This window comes from Liolophura sinensis, chromosome 9, assembly GCF_032854445.1.
Source record: "Liolophura sinensis isolate JHLJ2023 chromosome 9, CUHK_Ljap_v2, whole genome shotgun sequence".
Taxonomy (NCBI): Eukaryota; Metazoa; Mollusca; class Polyplacophora; order Chitonida; family Chitonidae; genus Liolophura; species Liolophura sinensis.
In genome coordinates this window covers 15,659,930-15,684,025 of record NC_088303.1, presented here as the reverse complement: position 1 = coordinate 15,684,025, position 24,096 = coordinate 15,659,930, and the positions used below count along the sequence as shown (strand labels likewise).

The following is a 24,096-nucleotide window of genomic DNA, read 5'->3' as shown; positions in this document are numbered from 1 at the left end:
GTTGTGGGTTACTTATTTGCGCCACATTAGATCATGTTTAACACACATGCATGCATCTATTCTGGGCTCTTTCTAGCTCATGTAATTGATTTGACCGCAAATATCTGTCCGTTAGTCTGGGACGCTTTCTCTTATGAATTCACTTATTTCTTTATTTGATTGCTGTTCCGTCAAGAACGTTTCTCTCCCATTTCCTGCCCTCTTCCTGTGAGCACTAGGATTAAAAATGTTAAGGTGTTAGACCTGATCGGCCGCAAAGTGAACGTCGGTTTAACACCATACATAAGGATTTCTCTTATACTGGCCATCATTTTCATCGATGTTGGAAGCCGGTGTGCCTGAGGTAAACTACCTATCTGTGCTAAGTTACTGGCGAACTTTCCCCACACGTGAAGTACAGATATGTATGTTTGTTTGTATGTATGTATAGTTAGGGTTTTACGTCCTACTCACAGACAGGCACACCAAGACCACTTATTGTCGTCAAGCACCGAGAGCGGGGGAATCTACCAATTCCCCGTCCGGCTCATGCCAGCTCCCTATCCGGTCGTACATGGGAAGGTCTGCAGCAACATGCGCATTGTCGTGGGTTTCCCCGAGCTCTAACTGGTTTCCTCCCACCATAATGCTGGCCACCGTCGTATTAGTGAAATATCCTTGATTATGCTGCGAAACACGAATCAAATAGATAACAAATTCCATCACCAAAACCGTGTTTAATCGCACACGTCGTGTGTGCTAGCGATTGAAATGTTTAACATGCGTCACCATGGTACTTACAAACAACAGTTTTGAGAACTGCCCACTATCACCACACGGACTGGTCAGAATAAATGCCTGTTTGCCTCAATACAGAGTAACAACCTCCCATTGGTTCTCACAGAACAGGCTGTCCCCGCACGCCAGTGGTCCACCGCTATTTGGCACCGGTGAAGTTCAAACGTGTTCAACTTTCCCAGTCAGCGCCGGCTAATCAACGCCATGAAAACATGCACGCAGCCGGTCCCATCGCACTCAACCGCCAGCCATTGGCGGTCATCCGCCGGGCGCATGTAAACCAGGCTTTACGCGAAACAAAAGCAACAACAATGTAACACGGGAGTTAAACTTAAATTGTGCAATAAAAATTTATTTAACATGATTAAACTATGTAGCAGCAGCAGCAGCAGCAGCATTTTGCACCGTAACTAAAGAAACACGCAGTGCGCGAGTTCTTTTGAAATTTACATGATAAACTCTAGACGACGGCTTCATTCTTTAAAGCCATGATTGCTTTAGACCAACGAGGTAAATGTGCAGGGTAATGACAGAACAGACAACATTAATTATCCTATTTATCACAATTCTTGCTGTATTCATTATTCAGACGGATTTCTATTTCGTATCGTCTCGGGTTACTGTGAATACATGTCATACAAACACCAAGTGGAATATTTTCTGTTTCATGCTGAATTGCTACTTCATATCCTATAATTACATCTTTGTCCTCTCTATAACTACGAAATTCATTAACAGTTATACCAAACCAAAAGTACTTAATGAAACAATAAAAAAATTACAATATTTCCACCAATACTCCACCAGTTATCACTAATGGCTTGTATTTGCATCATAAAATAACAACTATAAACATGTCACTATATTTATTTGTAACGATATGGCGTGAATAGTGCCAGGTTTTTACTTACACATTCCATATAAGTGTTTCTTCATCATAAGTGATATTAAATATCATTCAATATTGATGGCATTCTCAATGGTTTTACATCACACAACCTGCATAAAACAGGACCTTAGCACAATCTGCATAAAACAGGATCTAAGCACAACCTGCATAAAACAGAACCTAAGCACAACCTGCATAAAACAGAACCTTAGCACAATCTGCATAAGACAGGACTTTAGCACAATCTGCATAAAACAGAACCTTAGCACAATCTACATAAAACAGGATCTTAGCACTTACAACAAATAGAACCTCATTTTAGATCAAGAAATATTGCTTTGCCACCTTGAACATTGTGCCTATTCTGCCAGATTTAGACACAAATTTTAACTACATTCATTTGTGTGCCAACATATCAGTATTGCTACTGGGGCATGAGGCTTAAGGCATCACACATGCATTTTCACCTAGAGTGAATAAAACCATTATTTGACTCATTCCATTTTGCTTTAATTAAGTTTAAGGGTAATGCTGAACAGAACAATGTATCCAAAATATGCATTCAGTTTCCACAAACAAGTAACGTTGAAGTTGTAAAACTCCTGAATTAGAGCCCTAAACTTTGGTTATTACTTTGCGAACGTTTAGCAGTATGTAGACCTTCCTTCACACAACTTGTATTATGAGTGCCTCTTATGATTATACAATATATGTCTTTAAAGTAATACAACAAATGAGTACAAATTTTTACCTCTTTGTCCATAAACAGAGCCTTGGGATCCCAATATAATTACCGAAAATAATGGTATACATTAGGTTAAATTATAAATTGTGGGCTATCATCCATGGGCTGGAGTTTTACTGCTCCTCTGCAGAAATAAAAATGGGTCACAGACTCAGAATAGATGGATTGAGCTATACAACTTGAGACAAATATTTGGTGAAAAATAGGAATCGAATGAGACATGATCTTCTGCATCCAGCTCTCATACACATAATATATAATGGACAGTATATATAAATATATATATATTATGCATGGCAGTTATTTAAAAAGACAGGGTTAGGACCATGTCATGTAGACTCCATTTTCAACAGCAGTAAGCTATTTCTTTCTTTATATTAAGCATCAAAGTATCCAAAAATAATTCTGCTCAAGGCACTTATCACAAGCATAAAATTGTTAAAGATAGTTATGGCACAAAGCACTATAAGCATCAAAATGTGAGGTTTTGTACAAACTTAATATACGAATAAAACCAACAACAAAAGGAAAAAACAAGAATAAAAACTGTTGAAAAAAAAAAAAAAATTCAGGACTAGGAACTGATCAAAAGACTAAAAACAGGACAAAAATAAACTTTACCAAGATCAAGGTATCCAGCTACTTTCAAAAAATTTACAATACTCTACTGATGTTTGACACAATTTTAACACCAAGGGACAGTTTCAAAAACTAACATCAGACAAAAAAGATTAAATGTGGACATTAAAAGCAAAGCCTAATATACAAGCAATACAAAGAACAGTTAGTGAATACAGCACCATTTGGTTCAATGCTACAAAAGGATATTCTAATTACACTAGCTAAAAAAAGCCACAATACAACGGTGGCCAGTGAAGTGTATCACTGGCTCTTGAACAATATTCTAGGATATTTTCACAAAACTAAATATTAAATACTTTCTTCACAAGCACCTTTTCACAAGGCGCCAACAAGAGTTCAGTTTGCAGTACATCAAGAATATCATTTGTGGAGAAAATTTCCCTGAATATTCTACCTTGTGCGCCGTCCGTCAGTCAGGACACTTGCTTTGGCGTACAAGTTACGATGCCATGAATGTGGACATTAACTCGTCAAATATATAACACAGTATGGGCACCCTTTATGTGCCACTGCAGCTTACTGCCCTATCTTGCATACAAACAGTTTATCATGAACAGAGAATGAAATGTACATAATGGTAGATCAGGTTTATGGCCGGTAGTATTCATGCTTAGGCAGTTTACCGGGCAATCCTCCTGACTTACCTAGTAAGGTGATCCACCTGCATGGTGCTGCATTCAAGCCCCGTTGCATTCACCCTGATGCCCCCTCCCCACCTTCCCCAACCCCAGGCCCAATTCAAAAAGTGTCAGACCACAGCATCTTCAACAGGTTTCCAATGAGATTCCAATACAGATCTGAGGCCTCTGGGTCACCATAACTCTGTCCGCCATCATATAAGTGAAATGCTCTTGAGTACAGCATAAAATACCAATCAACTACATAAATATATAAATAAACAATACAGATCCTACATGTTTAAACACCACATTGTTGTCACAAACTGTACCAATTCCCAGAAAAGAATGTTTACATACAAGTCTGGTACTACATACACTGTACTCTTGTTTTATGTGAAAACCTCTCTTGTTCAGATCAAGTACTTTGTTATTTCCACCAAGATGCCATTACAACATTTCCTGTACATGTGTGATTTGATTTCTTGACATAATTTATCATATTAATGTACTTATATAAAAAAAAAAAATAGAAAACTAAGTTACATTGCAAGGTCTTGATGTTTAGAAATGGATTCAAATTTTAAAACCCACAACTAATTTAATTTTGTTCTCTCAATTTCATAGGTTTGCAACTTTATAAGTTTTGAGTTCGCACAATTTTTATGACAAAACTGCTACGCTCAACTTGGGCAAATGTTCATTTGATTTATTTATTTATTTGATTGGCACTTTACGCCGTACTCAAGAATATTTCACTTATACGACGGCGGGCAGCATTACGGTGGGTGGAAACCGGGCACAGCACGGGGGAAACCCACGACCATCCGCAGGTTGCTGGCAGACCTTCCCACTTACGGCCGGAGAGGAAGCCAGCATGAGCTGGACTTGAACTCACAGCGACTGCACAAATGTTCATTTGACTAAAATGATCTTGCACTTGGATCCATTCTGATCTTAACATTGATACTGACATTCTGAACAACCAGTTCCACAGCAACCATGCACCTGAGATCAGCCTACTATCAAAACAATTACGTCTGAGAAAGAGATGTATTCATGGATATTCAAGTTCAAAAGCAAAGTTAAAATGACAAAACTCAGTTTAAGAATAATCTGGGATAAAATGGAAATTTAAGTTCAAAAATAGTTTGTGTGTTTCTGAAAAAGACCATTGCAAGTTAATCCTGGATCCATCCTTTCAAGATTAATATTTCAGAAATGGATTCTTGTGTTATCAGTAATACATGTACTATTTCAGTTATAGGCTTATTCCGTGCACAACGAAGCTGCTTGAAGAGATGGTGTTGAAGAACACTTCAGATTAGAGATGGACTACATGTATGATCAATACCGTTTAGTCAAAGTTAACCAAAGGGTTGAAAGTCCAACATATGCTAAACCTACAAAAGCATCTAAATCATATTTTTGAGCTGCTCTCTTAACATGGATGACAAGAAGAAATTGAGACATATTCTCCCCTAAAAAAAAAAGGTTCAGCTTTTCATAGAGAGAATCTGAATAGCCGTCCTTTATAAAAGAAAGACAACTTGTCCTACAGTGTATAAAAAACAACAACATAACTGTCTTCAAAATTATTGCATTATAAAAAGAAACATTCTAAAAGAAGTAATTTAAAACTAAAACACTGATCCATGGTAATTTCAGTATAACAGATAAGTTTTCTAGCCTGATAATTTGACCAAATGACACGTATTTAGTACTGTAAAGAGAGCTGCCTGTTAAACATGCTGACAAAACAACGGCTTTGGTGTGCATTATGAAGTGTTAGTGTTGGGATCATGTCTGACAGCAGCCAGCATGTCTGGAGCCAGGTCCTCAAAGGGCATGGGGGGCAGGTTATGTATATCACTAGGTAAAAGCTGGTCATCCAGCGAGTCCTCCATTCCTGGACTAGGCCTTTGGTAGAGCATGTGATGGTCTGAAAACAGAAAACAGGAAACATCCAGCATGATCAGTAAAGTAAGACATTTTATACATAAATACCAAGTGTTTCTAAACTTTATTTCTTTCTATTCCTTTATCTCTTAATTTGATCCTCATCATTAGTAACCTACATAAAATCCAAAACTCACCAGACACTTTGTCTTCATGGATACCCTAGATAGAATCCTAAATTCACCAGAGACATTGGCTTCATTGATAATCTAGACAGAATCTCATACTCATCAGATACTTTGGTTTCATGGATACCCCAGATAAGATCCCAAATTCACCAGAGAAATTGGCTTCATTGATAATCTAGATAAAATCTCATACTCATCAGATACTTTGGTTTCATGGATACCCCAGATAAGATCCCAAATTCACCAGAGAAATTGGCTTCATTGATAATCTAGATAAAATCTCATACTCATCAGAGACTTTGGTTTCATGGATACTCCAGATAAGATCCCAAATTCACCAGAGAAATTGGCTTCATTGATAATCTAGATAAAAATCTCATACTCAGAGACTTTGGTTTCATGGATACCCCAGATAAGATCCATAATTCACCAGAGAAATTGGCTTCATTGATAATCTAGATAAAATCTCATACTCATCAGAGACTTTGGTTTCAATGATAACCTCAATAAAACCCCAAACTCACGGACTTTGGTTTCACAGATACCGCAGATAAAATCTCTAACTGACCAGAGATGTTAGCTTTATTGGTACCCTAGATAAAACCTCAAACTCACCACAGACTTTGGCTTCACTGATAACTTAAACAAAATCCCAAATTAATCAGACTTTGGTTTCATTGGTACCCTACACAGAAGCCCAAATTTATACCCAATATGTTTCCATCACTGCCACCCTAAACAAAAAGCCAAACTTACCAGCTGGATGAGAGTCTTCACCCATGCGTGAGTATTCCTCATTATCAACCAGAGGACGTAACACAGGAATGGGTCCGTCTGGTGCAGCTGTCATAGCTGAAAATAGGAGAATTGCAATGCTCTTTCACAGTGAATGCAAATTGTTTCAATAGCTCACAGTCATTACCCAGGCCATCGAATCTGAGATGTGCCAATCACATTCCCAACTAACACACACTTCTAGGTGAGCTAGCAAGACACACCTAGCAAAATTAAAAGTCTTGGGGAAATGACTTCATGTGTGAAAATCACATTTCTGGTCTTTTGTAAGGGGTGTGATACTCACACATCTGCTCAAAAATGAAGGCCTGATTTATCTTACTGGAACTACCAAGTAGTCCTGTGGCTATCAGCTTGAATCAATCAGAGATCTGCTATTATTTATAACTTACCTATAAACACAAAAGCTTCACCATTGCCTGTGTGACCAAAATAAACAACAGTTGAGGTGAGCCCAATATACGCCCAAACAAATATAATCCTATTAACATAGTATAGGATTAGTACATATCCTAATATCTATGGTAGATACTGGTCATCAGGACAACTGCAGAAGGGCTCAAAACATCGTCACCTCGATCTGTATCTATGTATCAACCAAATATTAAACTAACTGGAGTTGTAGACTGGAAATAAAATCATACCAATTTTCACTCTCTCCTCAAATCCTTGCCTTAGTTCAGATTATAATAGCTACAAGTAGCTAAAACCTTCTACTGATAGTGACACCACTACATGTACATATCTGTTCAAATACAGTCTCACACCCAGCTAAGCATGAAACAAACTTACGTTTTACAGCTGCAACAGGTCTACTTGGTTGATTTTGCTGCATGGTCATCTGTGCTGGATCAATCTCATCCCTGGCATTCCCCAACGTGCCTTCAGCTTCAGAGGACCAGGGCATTCTATTTTCAAAGTTCTGTGTACTGTGATCTTCCTGTGACCTTTGACTTTCAGGATGGTTTCGAGCCTCCAAACCACCTTCAGCAGATCTATGAGAAGACTGTTGGCCTTCTGGCATACTTTCAGTTGAATGCTGATCTTGGGAGACAGACCGATTGCCAGGTGTTTCCAGAGATTGGTGACCTTCACCTTGGGGTTGTTGCCAAGGCAGCAGGATTTCATCATAGACAGGTTCTGGATTCAAATCTGGTCTACTGGATGTGAATGGTTGCATCTCAATATCCTCCCTGCTCTGATTGCTCTGATCGCTCTGCCAGCGAAAACATCTGGTACAAATGTCTGAAAAAGGAATTGATCCAACTATTTACATGTACAAGAACTTACATTTGTCCTACAAATTTACAGGTGTGGGACAACATATTCAGGAAACACTGTCACATACATATTTAAATAAAGTTATGGCTTTTCTATGGCTCAAGTGTTTCACAGGCCTACATAAGCAACAATGGCTACTGTCAAAGATATGAAAGCTAGTATTAGCCTGATTTGTAGATTGTCATGTTGAAGTGATGTTCGAAATTTCCATTCAATGTGATAAACTAATTTGATTAAAGTCCACAAAACTGTCAAGAGTACAAAAAACAGGACAAAAACGGCCACAATTCTGTTGAAAATGGATGAAACAGCCCAAAGCTCAGAACAGATGTGTAACTTGTCACGCTGAAGCCATGTACCAAGTTAGTTTCAATTCAACAACACTGAACACAACAAATTACAATAAAACTGAAACATTAAAATATTTGTCTACTCTATTACAGTATACACTGCCTTCAATCTCCATACTGTAAAGTACTTATTATTCAGTGGAATTTATTTTCATGGATTTACTCCAAAAATATGTTTGCGGGACTTAATTTGCGTATATTTTATTAAGTGAATGCTGAAAAAGTCTTAAAATGGTTTAATTTTCCCTCAGCTTTTATAGAATGGCCGAAATTACTCAAGCATGTCAAACAGGTATTATCAAGGGTGGCTTTAATCCTCCTTTGTTTCCTACGGTGTCTCTAATCCTCCTAATCTGGATCAGAGATTAAAACAATTGGGGATGGATTATCAACTATGTAAGATTACTTTGGCAAAGTCATCAGTCACCTGTCACAGTTCAAACAGTTCAACGCAAACAAATGAATTCATTATTATCAACGCCAGTTATTCATTCTTTATCAATCAACACGATTAGTTTTGGATTGCTTTAGGTTTCATTCATCCTCTGTAGCCGAAACTGCTAACACTGAAGTAGCTGTCAAACGGCCATTGTTGTACATAGTCAAAATTTGTTAGAAGCTCACTCAGTAGTCCACAAAAGAGACACACCCAATGGGATAGCATGTATCAAAGTGACATTCACTGGAAGCCAGCATGTGTTGGTAACTACTTTTCTTTCACTTTACCTGCATAATGAATGCTGATCAAACCAAGGAAGAACTCCCACTTTGTTTTATACCCACCAAGCCCCATCACAAGTGTTTTGTAGGAAGCCTAATTTTCCCTTCCTGTTGTTAAAATTTAGTTGGATCGCTGGGATGACAGTTGTGATAAGTTGTGATAACAAAGATTTCACTTCATTAATACTACTACAGGCACCTATAGTATACGATTCAATACTAGCATTGGAATTATTTTCGCCAGAATTATTTTTTTGCGGTAAATTATTGACTGCGAAAATTGGTTCCACGGGAAAATTAAGTACTTCACAGTATCACAATCGATTAACATCACAATCACAATCATGTTTGTTTGTGTTGTTATATCATATCACAAAAGCTAATTATTATTAGATTAATTAGAACATTAGATTAATACTTCACATTTGCCTTTAACATGCTGTTATGATTAAATGGCTAACCGTTGGTTCAGACATAATATTATGTGTCTGTATCGTATCTTTTGCTTCTCTGACAATGGTATTCAGAAGTTGGTATCTGACAGAAATTCCTAACCAGACACCAAAACTGATAATTTCCCACATAATCACAATGATATCATATTAAGCAACGTAAAACACATTAAAACATAACTTTAAACTTTTTGTTAAGTACTGCACCTCAGTACGTGCGAACAAGACTCCTGCATTTACAGTAAAATTCAAATTCAAAATTCTCTATGCAAAAATATATGTACACCTTGGATAGTAGTTACGTTGTTTGTTTTTATCCAGTTATTTTAGGAATACATACCTGTACATTTGAGCTGAGAGAGTTGGCAGATGTTACAAGTGATCCATCTCTTCTTTATACACACGATCACCATTATAACTACAGCAACCACAAGCCCCAAGAAGAGGCTGTACAGCCTACAGTGCACAACAAAAGTACACACACTTCGTTACACTGTCTTCCATCACTTTCAAAAAGGTCTGACATTTACCAAAATCAATTTATGTCACTCTGAAATCCCTATAGCAATGATAATAGTAATAATTTTACTTACGTTGACTAACACCGTACTTTTTCACTTTATGTATGATGATATTCAGCATTAAGGATGGAAGAAATCAGAGCCCTTGGATTAAACCACTGACCTTTGGCAAGTTACTGACGAGTTTTGGTATATGGATTAAGACAATTGGTCTTCAAGTAATGTTAGACAACTGAGGCCCCAATAACAATGAGAATGGGGAGAATCCACAAATTCCTTGACCAAGACCGGGATTGAGCCCACAGCTCAAGAGTCCTAACGACTGAAAGACAAGCACACTCAGCTAGCTCCTATGTAATATTAGAGGGTACATCACATGTGACATGGGTTAGCATGTAGAAGTTAATTTTAAGTTAAGGTTTGTTTCCATGTAGTTCTTGCAGCTTATGACAAGAGTTGGCCTTACATATATCCTGGTCAACATGTAAAACTAAGAACTTACCACTTCAGGTTTACTGTATACAAATTTTTTTTGGTGGGCTCTGAAATGTCAACATAACATCCACATTTGAACAGTGATAAAAATCAATCAAACTGAACTACAACACACAAATAGCCATTACTACCTAAAATAAAATTTCCTGATTAAGGAGATAACCACTCTTCCTGTCAAAAGAGAAGGCAACAACTGTTAAAAGTGTCTCAAAGGCCACAGCTGTGTGAACAATGACTATATAAAAAAGAGATTTTTTCGTTTTAGATTTTTTAAACCTTCTAGCCTTGCACTGCAACATACTGGCCTACCAGCTGAGTGTTACTCCTGGCAGCAAACTCATTTCTTCTAACAAGATTGCCAAAGATATGAACACCTTGGATAATTTTCCATGAGTACTTCTTGGCTGATTAACCTTGGCTATTGCAGTCACTTGGTTGCTAGCACTATTGCCATCAGCTTTACGCGCTTATGATGGCCTTGTATGAAGCCGAAATGACTTTAGGAGCTTTTGTGATTGTTACCATTTCTCCCTCAGAGTGCAGAAGAGCTACTTGATACAGCTTTTAGGTGAAGCACACTCGGAATGCATACAATCTTCATGTTCGTCCTATGTTAGTTTGAAATCAAAACATAGGACTGCAATGGTCAGCGAATACACTGAGTAGACATAATTTCGTACACTGATAAATCAAGACCAGCGAGAATACAGGCTAGAGTGAGACTTTGGGAGTTTAGCACCACTGCTCTACCAACTGAGCTATCCAGACAGACAGGAATGATTCGTTGGTGTTTGTTGCAGCCATCTTGGATACTGAGATATTGAACTTAATAGAGAAATTGTACACAAAGATAAGTCTGGTCACTGGTACAACCAGTGCTGTCTAGGTAACAAAAATAAAAAATCTATTATTACTGGGAAAATGTGAACAAACGAACAAACGTACATGTATGAAGGAACAAAAAAAACAAAACAAGAGATTTATGTATTTATTTGACTTGGGTTTTATGCTGCACTCAAGAATGTTTCACTTTATATATCTAGGCGGCGAGCATTACGGAGGCAGGAAACCGGGCAAACAAATAAATACAAACTTGTAACAGGTCCAGGTTCTGGAAGGGGAGATGTTTGGGGCTCTGTGGTAACTGTTGACCTTGGTGCTGTAGTCTGGTCAGTTTCTCCACACACATTATCCTTCTCAGGAGTGCTCACACTGACAACCTTCTGTCCACGTACCGCACAACTGCCAAGGTACAAAGATACATGTAATGCTGGCAGAAAATGTAACTAAAATCTCAATGCCTGGGTTCACTACAGAATGCACATCTGCTTTTCAAACTATAAACACATCATACTATATGCATTTACATGTAGAGTAGGCATTCACAGAACATCAACTAGGGCCCGTCCATGAATAAGGCACCATGTTGAAAATGATTCAGCCTAAGCTATGTAGTCTATTGTTCAATCCTACAGTTCTGATGACATTTTGTGGGAAAACTGGTTACCTATTACTCAGCACCTTGCTGAGGCCTTTAAGGCAATGACTGGTTTAGATAATCTTATATGGAGTGCACTGAGGGTCATCTGCCTTGCGGTTGTATCCTGTACATAGGACATATGAGGGAAAATTTATCCTCCAGCCATAAATCTAACTGTTTTTGTGTATGAAATGAAAAATACTCAAGTAACAAGAGTTCAAGTGAACACAACATATGCCCCAACAAATGCATTTGTTTGAAATGTATAAAAGAATACCAGCAGCACTGTGGTGAGTATAACCCCTGAGGGGAATCTTCATAGGTGTTAATGATAGGTATGTGGTTACCATGACAACCACGCATGTGGACAAATGTGTCTGACAAAAATGAAAACTTTCTGCGGAAAAGAATTGGAGTTGTAGCCTGGAAAAAGAAATCATTTCTATTTATGTAGTATATACAAGGAAAATGGCTATCTGGTTACCATGACCACCACTAAAATGGACAAATGTGAATTCCAACACATAGTCATCTGTGTATCTATGTATCCAGCAAAAATTAAAACTGTACATAAAAAACAGTGTTGTAGCCGAGACATGAAATTATATCTATTCATATTGTACACATAGAGAAAATGGCAATCTGGTAAGCATGACAAGAGCACACAAGGACAAATGTGAAACATCATCATCTGTTTATGTATGTATCCACCAAAAATGAAAACAGATGGAGGTATAGCCCGGGCATGAAATCATATCTATTTATATAGTATATATAAGGAAACGGGCAAACTGGTAACCATGACAACTGTGGAAATAAACAAATGTGAGTTGCAATACATCGTCATCGCTGTATGCATGTATGTATCCACCAAAAATTAAAGCTCTACGCAGCAAACAGTTGGAGTTATAACCCAGACACGAAATCATATCTACATGTCCTTATATAGCCATGATGTTGATAGATACGCGTCCTGCGTCTATGATGTAAACAAACTGGAAAGGACACAATAGTTTCACTACCAATGCATCCTGAGGACACACCACTCTTCCCCCATGTGGTAGGTATGGTATTTATTTATTTACTTATTTGATTAGTGTTTTACGCCGTACTCAAAAATTTTTCATTTATATGACGGCAGCCAGCATTATGGTGGGAGGAAACCGGGCACAGCCTTGGGGAAACCCATGACCATCTGCAGGTTGCTGGCAGACCTTCCCACTTACGACCAGAGAGGAAGCCAGCATGAGCGGTAAGTATGGTAAGGCTACATACTGTGAGCACCAAACCCAAATTAAAATCACAGAATAAACAAACTGAACCTTAATGTATAAATATGTATAATCTACTGACAGACAGGGTCCTATGTAGGTGCACAGATGTATTTTTTTGTGTCACTATTATTTAAAGTTGTTGTCTTTCAAATGATGCAAGTTTTTCTCCATCAAGAGTCGCTCTAAAAGAAACGATGCCATTTTTTTTTTTTTCAGATCGTGGATATTTACCACGTAGTTTTGAAGCCCAAAATACACAACAAATGCTCAGAGACAAACTATAGTACATCAGAAAATATTAAGACAACAACCTGTGTGTAATTTCTTTGTAAACCTTAACAAATCCATGCACATAAAATCTTGTGGTTGAACACTGCTCAATGTGATAACTCACATACAAACTAGACCTATACGATTTACTTGTTGTATATTGTTTATAAACATTTATCTTATAAATACAAGACTGCTTTTTCGAAATATTTCGAAATAAATAAATGTAAACATACATTCAGTCACTAAATAATTCTTCACAGTTTGGGAAAATAAGCATAATTTTTTTCTAGATATTGCCCTTGTTGGGCATCTATCAGGCGCAGAAGAGATCTCGTGTCCATAGTTTCGGTCATCCAAAAACCAAATAATTACTAAAATTATTAAATCAAACAGAAATTTAACTCCAAGGAAAAAAGCTTTATTTGGGACCCACTCATTTCCATTGGAACCCACTCATTTAGCCATTTACGGGTCATGGAGGCTCACTTTAATGAAAACCTATCAACATTACTGATATAGTATACATAAGGAAAATGGCTATTGTCATCTGTGTATCTATGCATCCAGCAAAAAGTAAAACTCTCTGTGGAAAACAAGTTGAGATATAGCCCAGACACAAATATGGACAGACAGATAAAATCGCTATAGCATAATACAAGCCACCTAATGGAGGGGGAGCACAAAAATCAATCCAATTCATCTATTTAATAATTTATTCAACTGTTGCTTAATGCCATACTCAAGACTTTGTTACTCACGCTCACGGGCAGAGGAAACCAGAGTGCTCAGGGTGTGATCTCTGGCAAGTTACTCACAAACTTTCACACATGTGACCTACACAAAAAATCTGTAGTCGTGGAAGACGAGTGATCTTCAATAAACATCAGACAGCGCCAACGGTCACATGAGTGCTGAAAGCTTATTGTGATGAAGGCCCTACAAGCTGTTTTGTAGAGGGAATATACAAATTTTCTGTCCATCATGTCCATGCTCGGGTTTTAACCTGCAACTACTCAATCTTGGCATGCTCCTCCATCCAACTGATGAATCTTATGCTGGCTTCCTCTCCGTCCGTACGTAGGAAGGTCTGGCAGCAACCTGCAGATGGTTGTGGGTTTCCCCACATTCTTGAGTACGGCGTAAAGCGCCAACCAAATAAATAAACAAAAGTAATGAATCTATCATCAAACAAGAGTGGATGACTGTATGGAGGTTTATACCTTTCCAGAACTCACTTTGTTATAGGAATGCACAGTCCAGGGCCTTCCCAGTCTTTGAAAGTTCCATTCGCACAGGTGGAACAGCTTTCTACGAACAATATAAATATAACGCTTACTAAAATATAGCAGTAAACGTCAAGGAACTGTTTATTTCCATTTTAACTTACCACAAATTCGAAACATTTTAAGGACCTTTCCCACCGAAAATTTTTTCACCAAAGTTAAATACTACTATAGAAAGGGGATGAAATATTAAAATTATTTCACCTGTTGTTCCATGTCTGACAGGTTCAAAGAAATTTTTCACCTGTACACACCTGTTACGACATCTGTCTTAAGGTCAAAAGATTATGCTCCTTTCACACCAAACAAAAATACAAATAAGCTCCTGCAACCCTTCTACATAACAAATATTAAACACAGCTAAAGAAAATCTAACCATTCAACTGCCGCTCTTTGCCGATACCACAGGGTTTAGCAGACAGATCACATGCAACGAAGTGTGAAACATAATCTTTGGATCTGTCACACACACATTCCGAACGGCCTTCAGGGGACACACTCAGTGGAACCATGTCTACAAAGAAAGAAATCACACTGACACACTATAAAACAAAAAAATGATCCAGCAATTGTGACTGGATGTAAAACAAAACAACTCAGGGTAGCGTAAAAGCCATGTCACTATTAGTGTACCAGTGTAGCAGTCTTACGGCACTTCACTAGCCTTTCGACATGATATGGCTGAAATATTACCAATGTAGCTTTAAGACATAATCACTCATTCATTCACTAGCCATTATCAGCTGATGGTGTGAAGCTAATATTGGCCACTTCAGTAAATGGTGCATGACCTAAATGATGCCTTAATTTGTGATGCTTTTGTGAAATTTCATATGCCGTGGTATGATTACATATGCTAGAGTGATGTAGTCTAATGTCTAACGCAAGCAGCTTTCCAACCGTTATACACTTTGTACAAACAGTGCTGTAATCCCCGAAAGCTCAGTCTTTGTCGGTATATATACCTTCCGATCGACAACCTCCGTCTTTCTGCATGAAACAGACAAGCCTAGTATTGCTGGAGTTTGATGGGTTTGGTTGAATGAGATTGTTTCGACATTTCTCACATCGATCCCATCCACCCTCTTCATCACAGATCGTGTATGGATACCCTGAAAAATCAAAACACAAGTTTTGTCAAATATCTTTTGTAATGGTAAAACAAATTTTCAACACTTTACACAGATTCTCCTGTCAAATTAGATTTATTTTTAAGTATGACGTTCTGATGTCATATTTATCAATTCATAATTTAAATATATTAGTGGAACGGGTCATGGCTGAGGGTGTGTATGTATTAACATTTGGGGTTTTATGTCATACTTCACAATTTTTCAGACATATGATGACGACGTGTCATTAGGTATGTGAGCTGTCTTCTTGTGGTAGGGTGAGTCCATGGCGACAAAGTGCTGCCACTGAAGTATCATGCCGAAGACACCAAACATGACACCCTGCCCAGTCACATTATACTGACACCGCGCCAACCAGTCAGGCTTCCTTACTCTGTCCTCTTTGTGCTGAGCACCAAGCAAAGCAGCAAGTACCATTTGGTATGACCTGACCCAGGTACAACTGAGATTAAACCCTCTTTGTTCAATCCAACCACCATAATGCTAATACTGTACACATGTCACAATAGTCATTCATAATGTTTATAAATTAATGAGGCAAGATATCTGGCTAGGGCAATTATACCCAGTTCTGTCATTTCTACTGTTTCTATCTCTCTTGATATGGACAGATACAGTTCTGGACTTCTCTTTTCAATGTACTTTACACAAACTCACATCTTCACCAGATTTTTACCTGGAGGGCAAGTGTAAATCCATGGTTTACAGCACCGAGTTTGACCCATGTCCAGTTTGTGACCAATCTGACTTGCTGGACAGCGGACTGCTCTCATGGCCACCTACAATGTTTAAATACAGACAAGGTTAATGGTTATTGGTACAAAAAGCTGAAATGAGCTTTCCTATTCACATGTAGAACTATGTCCATGCATCAAAATGCACTTTGGCAAGTTGCCAAGATGACTGTATTTTGCCTTCTGTTTTGTATGTAGTAATGTACATACTGAAACACATAAAATGAAATATTCTTGAGAGGCATAAAATATCAATCAGCAACAACAACAACAACAACAAAATTTCAGCGGAAGCCAGCAGAGGAAGGCCTTGTGGGACTATTTCCAGTCTATCATTGTCATTATGCAGTCACTCACAGTGTATTATTGAAATAAATATCCACCTTTGCATAAAATTACTTATTGAGCATTTATAAACCAAAAAAATCCATAAGAACTATTATATGAAAGACCACTGCAAAAGACCAGATTGCATTCCAAACAATTTGCTAAAAATTTGGTTTTGTATTTTTTTGCATAAAATGTCATAATACCTATGTTAACTATGCTGATCGCTATACAAAGACAAGAGAGTGATAAGAGCTCGTAGTTCTGGGTGAAACAAACTGAAACTGTAACATTTACAGAGATTTTCACTGATGTCTGATTGAAACTACAGCAATCTTTTAAAAGGATGTTTGTGTCTTTGTGTAGAGCAAATTATATTTGAAAAATACTTTATGTGTAGCCTTGCAGGCAATTGTAAAAAAATGAAAAAAAAAAAACCCCTCCTAAATCTAATGAATGTATTCTCTTGAAAGAGTTTAGTGTACATTTTACTTTAAGCATGACAAAGCTTTATACTTGTACTTGATTGCTAAAAATTTCAATAAATCAGAGTGCAACTGTCCCGATTTGTGAACTGCAGGCATGATTATTTATCACATGACTGAAGCACAGTGACCAGTATTTTCTATTTGACTACATTCCACCAGTCATGGATGGGGGTTGTTACCTATACTGACATAGGAAATAAAGTTAGTGCCCAATGTAATTCCCAGGCTTTTGGTTTCGGTTATTATCCTGAAACATGTACTGTTTCTTGCTTGATGGATTTTGCTTATCAGATCTCTGATGAACCCTTCCTCTCATAGTGTTTCATTCTATTCCAGGTGAAAAGCATTGTGATAACATGATGTCGTAGAAAGATTGACAGTTCGGAAAGGTCTACAGGAGTATATGTCTGCTCTGCAGGAAACATGTTCTCACAAATAAAAAGTGAACGTAAACAATAGGTGGAGTGATGAACAAGTCACAGCATGATTAAGCGATGATTACAGATTACAATCGGGCTCTGCCCCTCAAAGAACCTGCCTATATCATGTGATCATTCCATCACTATTATGTCTATCATCTGTGATGATTGGTAACATCCTATCACAATGAATCCTACATTGAGTACACAATAAACTTTTACATATTGATACATTGTTGGATGGTGATTACAGAGTAGAGTTCCTATGCTCCAGATGCAAATATAGTCACAACAATTTCTCAACCATTTTTTCTTTATAACTTATTATAAAAAGCAGCAATTCTGAGGCAAATTGCAATCTCAGATTTTTTAACTTGATTATGCAGATAAAACTACATTTGATCGATTTTATGTCTACCATAACATGCTTGAATTATCACCTTCAAAAGCTTGCATTATCACCTTCAAAAGCTTGCATTATCACCTTCACATGCTTTCAAAAATAACACAAAATATGCACCAAGTACACATACAGGTGAACTGAATTACGAAACCATATGACACCCACCTCAGGTAATATGATTATATAAAAGATAGTGATAACTTGTAACAGGCATCTTCCTGGAAACATTGCCAACTGTTAATCAAAGGCACGTCTATGCATTGTAGGTGCTGTCATAACTTCAGTGTCACTGCTGAAAGGGCAGGGCTGTAGATAATCTGGTGATAAAGAGAATCAAAAAGTGTGAAAAGACAAGTGCAAAGAAAGCTTTACAATACCATTACATGACTGTCATGTTACTAATAAATAACATTTGTCACCAAATTGGGTATATTTAATCTAATATGTTAGATCTATTAAATAAGTATTCATTGAATACTATTCTGTAGTCTGCAACCCTTATGTCGAAGTACCCAGTATGTTATTTATTTCACTGGTCTAACGCTCATGAATATTTCACTAAATGCAAAGGTATTTTGGTTCATAGGTGGAGGAAAACCACAGCCATTTGACATGTACAGGTACTTTACAAACCCCCTAACTGAAAGCGCAGTCAACAAAGCAAGTACTATATTCGATTATACACATGATTACATTGGTTAGTTAATAGCTGGACAGTAATGAAGAGCCGGTATATTTATTCATTTGATTGTGAGTTCAAGTCCAGCTCATGCTGGCTTCCTCTCTGGCTGTAAGTGGGAAGGTCAGCTAGCAGCCTGCGGATGGTCATGGGTTTCCCCTGGGCTCAACTCGGGTTCCTCCCACCATAATGCTGGCTGCCATTGTATAACTGAAATATTCTTGAGTACGGCGTAAAACACCAATCAAATAAATAAATAAATTATTTAATCTGCACTCAACAATATTTTGCTTTAAAATAGGGGCCAGCATTATATGGTGGATGAAAGCCAGGCAGAGCCCGGGGGAAACCCACAACCATCCACAGGTATGAGTCCAAAAGGAAGTCAGCATGAGTTCGACCTGCATCATTATGCTGCAAAAAATGCTGTCCCAAGGTCCAAGTAGCTCTGGGTGACTTTGCTGGTGTTCACAGCTGTGGATTGCTCCCATTCATCTGTAACAGAAGAATCATAAAATTTCAGGAAACAGCACATTACTAGCCTCGTTGGCCTGTCCAGTTACTCCTTAACAATGCTTAGCACCCCACGGCACCTACTTGTCAAAATCCTGAGTCGTGGATCACTCCAAAGGTAAATAGCCATCCATATCTGAGAGAGTTTAACTTCTCAAAGATGGCCACAAAGCACATAAACCATTTGGGTTCCAAGTACACACATATCATCGTTTGCAAACGCAAGGCACTAGAAACAGCGGCCATTTAGGGAACTTGGATATTAGCAGACGGGTTAAGCTTGCTGAAATATGGATGGATATTTACCTTTGGGTGATCGACAGCTAGGGATATTAACAGTCAGGTGCCCTAGGGTGCTAAGCTTGGTAACTGGACCGGCTGGAGAGGTTAGTAATAGACTGTTTTCAAAATTTTATGATGCTTCCTTCATGGTTAAAAGGGAGCAATCCATGACTACGCAAACTCGAGATGAGTGTAGTTATCCAGGGCTACGGTGGCCCATAGCTAAGCTGCATGTTACTACAGTAACGCCCAGCTTCGCCCATATGCACTTCCATTAGGACAATTTCACTGAAAAGAAAAAAAAAAAAAAAAAAGACTCGAACCCTACGTTAGGGTTACCCTAAAACCTCTGAAATGTAATATGTCAAAGCCAGCATTGGTAAACCATCCTTCAACAGTAATCCTGCTGTTTAAACTCAAATCAACGTCTGTCTTGTTTGGAAATTTTTTTTTGATCTTCGAGCTGGGTGATGGGCAGTTAAAACTTTATCCCAGTCAACATTTTGTTTAATTCGGTGTGGAGAAAGGTCGAGGAACTGTACCTTCCTGAATAAGAAAGTACAAGGCGTGAAGCACGAGGCACAAGGTTTGAGTCTTCCACTTAAACGGTTGCATTAGTATTACATGATGCACTAATTCTGTGCTTAGCAGTTGGAGGGAATGGGGATACAAAATGTGCAAATAGCACAGGGGATGCGTTTTAGCTTTGATTCTTTATGTATGGTGACATGGCCAATATATCCTGGAATCGACAATTCAGACGCAGGTGGTTAAATCTTTTCCTTGACTCCTAATCCTATACAAGAGACTTAGTTGCTCATGTGTCTGTCAAAGCTTGTATCAAGTCTGATTCAGAGAGTAATAGTATCTTTATAACCTTTCGATTTTTCGAAACCAAGTTGCCTCTCTACGATACTGAGCTATGAAAATCTGTGTGCAACTTTAAATCTGCAAGTATAACCTTGGCTGGGATACCTTATGGAAGTCTGTTCTATCCGTACTGGTGTAGGGAGTGCTGAAAGTACTGGGCAACAATTGTTATGATAATTGTGTAAGGGTGGATAACCTGTTTCATTTATGGTTTTGTGACGCTTCAGTTACATTACTTTCACTTTAGAAGCATAAAACACAGAAGCATATCATATACCACTGCTGTTTTTTTTCACTTCCCATGGACATGAACCAAGTCCCACAAAATGATGGTATTACAATCTACATCAGTGACACAACTTACACAATCAACTGGCATTCCTTATAACACTTGGCTATTAATGCACGAATAGTTTTGTGCAAGACATAATCTGTTTTTTCTCTTCTTCAGTTTAGTTTCTTCCACAAAATCCAAGTGCAAGTGGGCATCCTTGAGAAATGGCGAGTTCAGCGTAATCTTATCACCAGAATGGACAAAACCATCAGCATTATCCACCTCACATTGAGCGAAATGACAAGAGATGAAATTTGCTACACTGTCTCACGCTTCATTTGCGAGATGAAAAAAGCCAATGGTAATGAATACCCGCCAAACACGTTATATACAATTGTTGTCAGCCTCCACCTTGTCTTAGAGATGGAAGGAAAACCTAATAAATTACTCCAGGATGTGTCATTCCTTCAACTGAAGAACATACTAGACCATGTTATGAAAGAACGAGTCCAGGAGAGCGTAACTGATCAAAGAAGGAAAGCTGAACTGCAGATGTTGGCGGGCAAGGTGTTGTGGAGTAGCCGTGTTTTTGGAACAGACACTCCAAGGAAATTAGTAGACACAATGTTATTTTTAAATGGTCTTCACTTTGCTTTAAGAGCTAATCAGGAACATCGCCAATTTTGTTGGAACCCCTGTCAAATCAAACTAATAACAAACGACACTGGGGGAAAGTATCTACACTATGTTGAAGATTCCTCTAAAACTAACACAGGACTGATTCACAGATGACAAACTCGTAAAACTGTGTATGTCTACAAAAATTGGACCAATACTGAAAAATGTATTCTAAGGGTCTTCGAAGCCTACAGACAGCATTGGTAAGTTTATATTTAACACTGAAACAGTATTCCCAATGAGGCAACAATCAAAAAAGGAACACCTATGCATTTTCAACCACCTTTGATATCCAATTCATTCTCCTTTGTAAAGGATACGTCATTTGTACAGTGGAATAAAAACGCATCAAAACACACTATTATAATCTTTCCCTGATAGTCCACATAGTGCACAATAAGCTACAGTCCTCAATACAAAATGGAGCCACTAGTTTTAACATGTTTATATCTTGTATTTTATCAACTACAACTGTGCTCTGCCTATGGCTGTTAGAAAAACCCACATCAGATATTCAGTTTTCCACACAACCCACTGGACTGCATACTTTGTGCGGCACTGTTGCTAGAATATGTCGCAGCTGCGGAATATCTGCTTTCCGTACAAATCATACTCTGACAACAACCGCTGCTACGAGGGTCTACCAGGATGTGGATGAGCAACTCATTTGTGACCACTCACAGGCCATCGTGGCATTGCGTGCGCGTATACAAGCACACAAACAAGGGCAGAAACAATGTGGAAACCGTATAATTTCTGGCTATGAAAAATCCGACCCAAAACGGCCTTGAAAAGAGGTACTCTCTCCTCCACCAAAAGCAGTTGTGAATATCAATGCATACTACTCGCCTTATGCAAGTCACTTGCTTTGGAAACCTTACATGACTATGGATCACAAGACTTTATATGCATTCAGATAGACATAAGATCTGCTTATTGCAAAACAATGTCATAACTGTTATTTAATTGTCACAGTAATCAGAAATGTAAGTAATATGCAGAGTATACTGCGCAACTGGATGAACTTTCGAAGTGATTATATTGATATTTCGAGCCACATGAATTGTTATGCATCAATAGAGGTCCTGTGTTCTCATTTGCCCATGGTTTTGCAAAGCCACAATGTGAGATTCCCCTAAGATGCTATGATTGCTTAGCAAGACCCAAGCATCCAGTGACAACATCAGTTTTGCTAGTTGGATCAAAACAGTGATCTGCCTACCCAGGTTAAATATGGGACACTGTCTTGTTCGTCTTACAAGTCTCAAACAAATACAGGAATACACAGCTGCCATACTTTCCTCACTAAGAAATTACAACAATCACGACAAGCGTTTAATTAAAGAGAATTTGCGGTAGGATAAAATTTATAAGGCCCATCACCTTGCCCGAAGTTGAAAAAAAAGTTCCAAACATGGCAGACAAAAATCAGTTGATATGAGTTGTCAGGCTTGAAAGTTTAAAGGCTGTGGGTTGAACGATGGTTTACCAAGGCTGACTTTGACATATTACATTTTGGGAGCTTTAGGAAATCGGTGCATAGCAAAAACAACGTTGGGTTTGAGCTGATTTTTTCAGTGAAAATGTCCGCGTGGCAGGGTATATGACCACAGCTGGGCGTTACGGTAGGAATGTCTAACTCAGCTTAAGGCTAGGGCTACAGCCAAGTACTGATGCCCACAGCCAACTACAGTACCTTTTGGAATGTCGTCCTGTGTTACAAACGTACAGACGGTTGATTTTTTTTTTTTTTTTTTTTGATTGGTGTTTTACGCCGTACTCAAGAATACTTCACTTATACGACGCTGGCCAGCATTATGGTGGGCGGTAACCGGGCTGAGCCCGGGGGAAACCCACGACCATCCGCAGGTTGCTGCCAGACCTTCTCACAAAAGGCCGGAGAGGAAGCCAGCATGAGCTGGACTTGAACTCACAGCGACCGCATTGGTGAGAGACTCCTGGGTCATTACAGACGGTTGAAGGCAGGCATTTAATTTCACCTTTCATTTTTGTCTTTCTCATTTACACATTCATGCTTCATGTGTGTATACAAAATGACATCAGCTATGTCTTTAACAACACTAGTTCGTTTTCACGTCTGACTGCAACGGGAACCGAGGGAACATGTCGACACCGACAGTGACATGTTGTTGTTGTTGCAATGTCAGTGATGGCCGTTACGGTACCCACGCATTTCTATCAAAGCCTTCCACAGTTCAGTGTACAAGATCTATGCACATGTACAAGATGTATGCACATGTATTTTAATTTATTACACAAGTATCAAGATCTGCATAAATGCAATCATTCCAGTTAATGCCACTTACCATATCAAAGCCAATTTGTCAGCTGGTGTGTGAACGATACTGCCGAGCCATCCTTCGTGCCACCCTGATTCCCGGGCCTGGATAAGGGACCCCGCGTGATGTGAGGCCCGGGAACCAGGAAGCTTGGGAAAGTTGTACTTACTATAACGGATCAGTGAAATTAACGGAGTGCGGAGTGCATATTTCCACTTATTTCGAGTGCGAAATTCTGAATGAATTCTCAGTAACAAACGGCGTGGGTGAAGAAAACGGTCGTCTCAACGTTATTGCATAAGAAAATGCCTATTT

General features: G+C 38.4%; 1 protein-coding gene across 1 annotated transcript; it reads right to left on the bottom strand.

The window, feature by feature from the left end:
* Positions 1–5,448: 5,448 nt before the first annotated feature.
* Positions 5,449–23,881, bottom strand: LOC135475638 (uncharacterized). Its single transcript, XM_064755570.1, has 12 exons — positions 23,809–23,881; positions 18,351–18,502; positions 16,491–16,593; positions 15,647–15,793; positions 15,058–15,195; positions 14,634–14,706; positions 11,465–11,613; positions 10,379–10,418; positions 9,696–9,811; positions 7,345–7,797; positions 6,514–6,609; positions 5,449–5,612 (listed from the first exon to the last, which is right to left on the bottom strand). Exons 2-12 carry the CDS (start codon positions 18,411–18,413, stop codon positions 5,449–5,451), a joined length of 1,542 nt encoding a protein of 513 aa, XP_064611640.1. The 5' UTR covers positions 18,414–18,502; positions 23,809–23,881.
* Between the last annotated feature and the right edge of the window lie 215 nt (positions 23,882–24,096).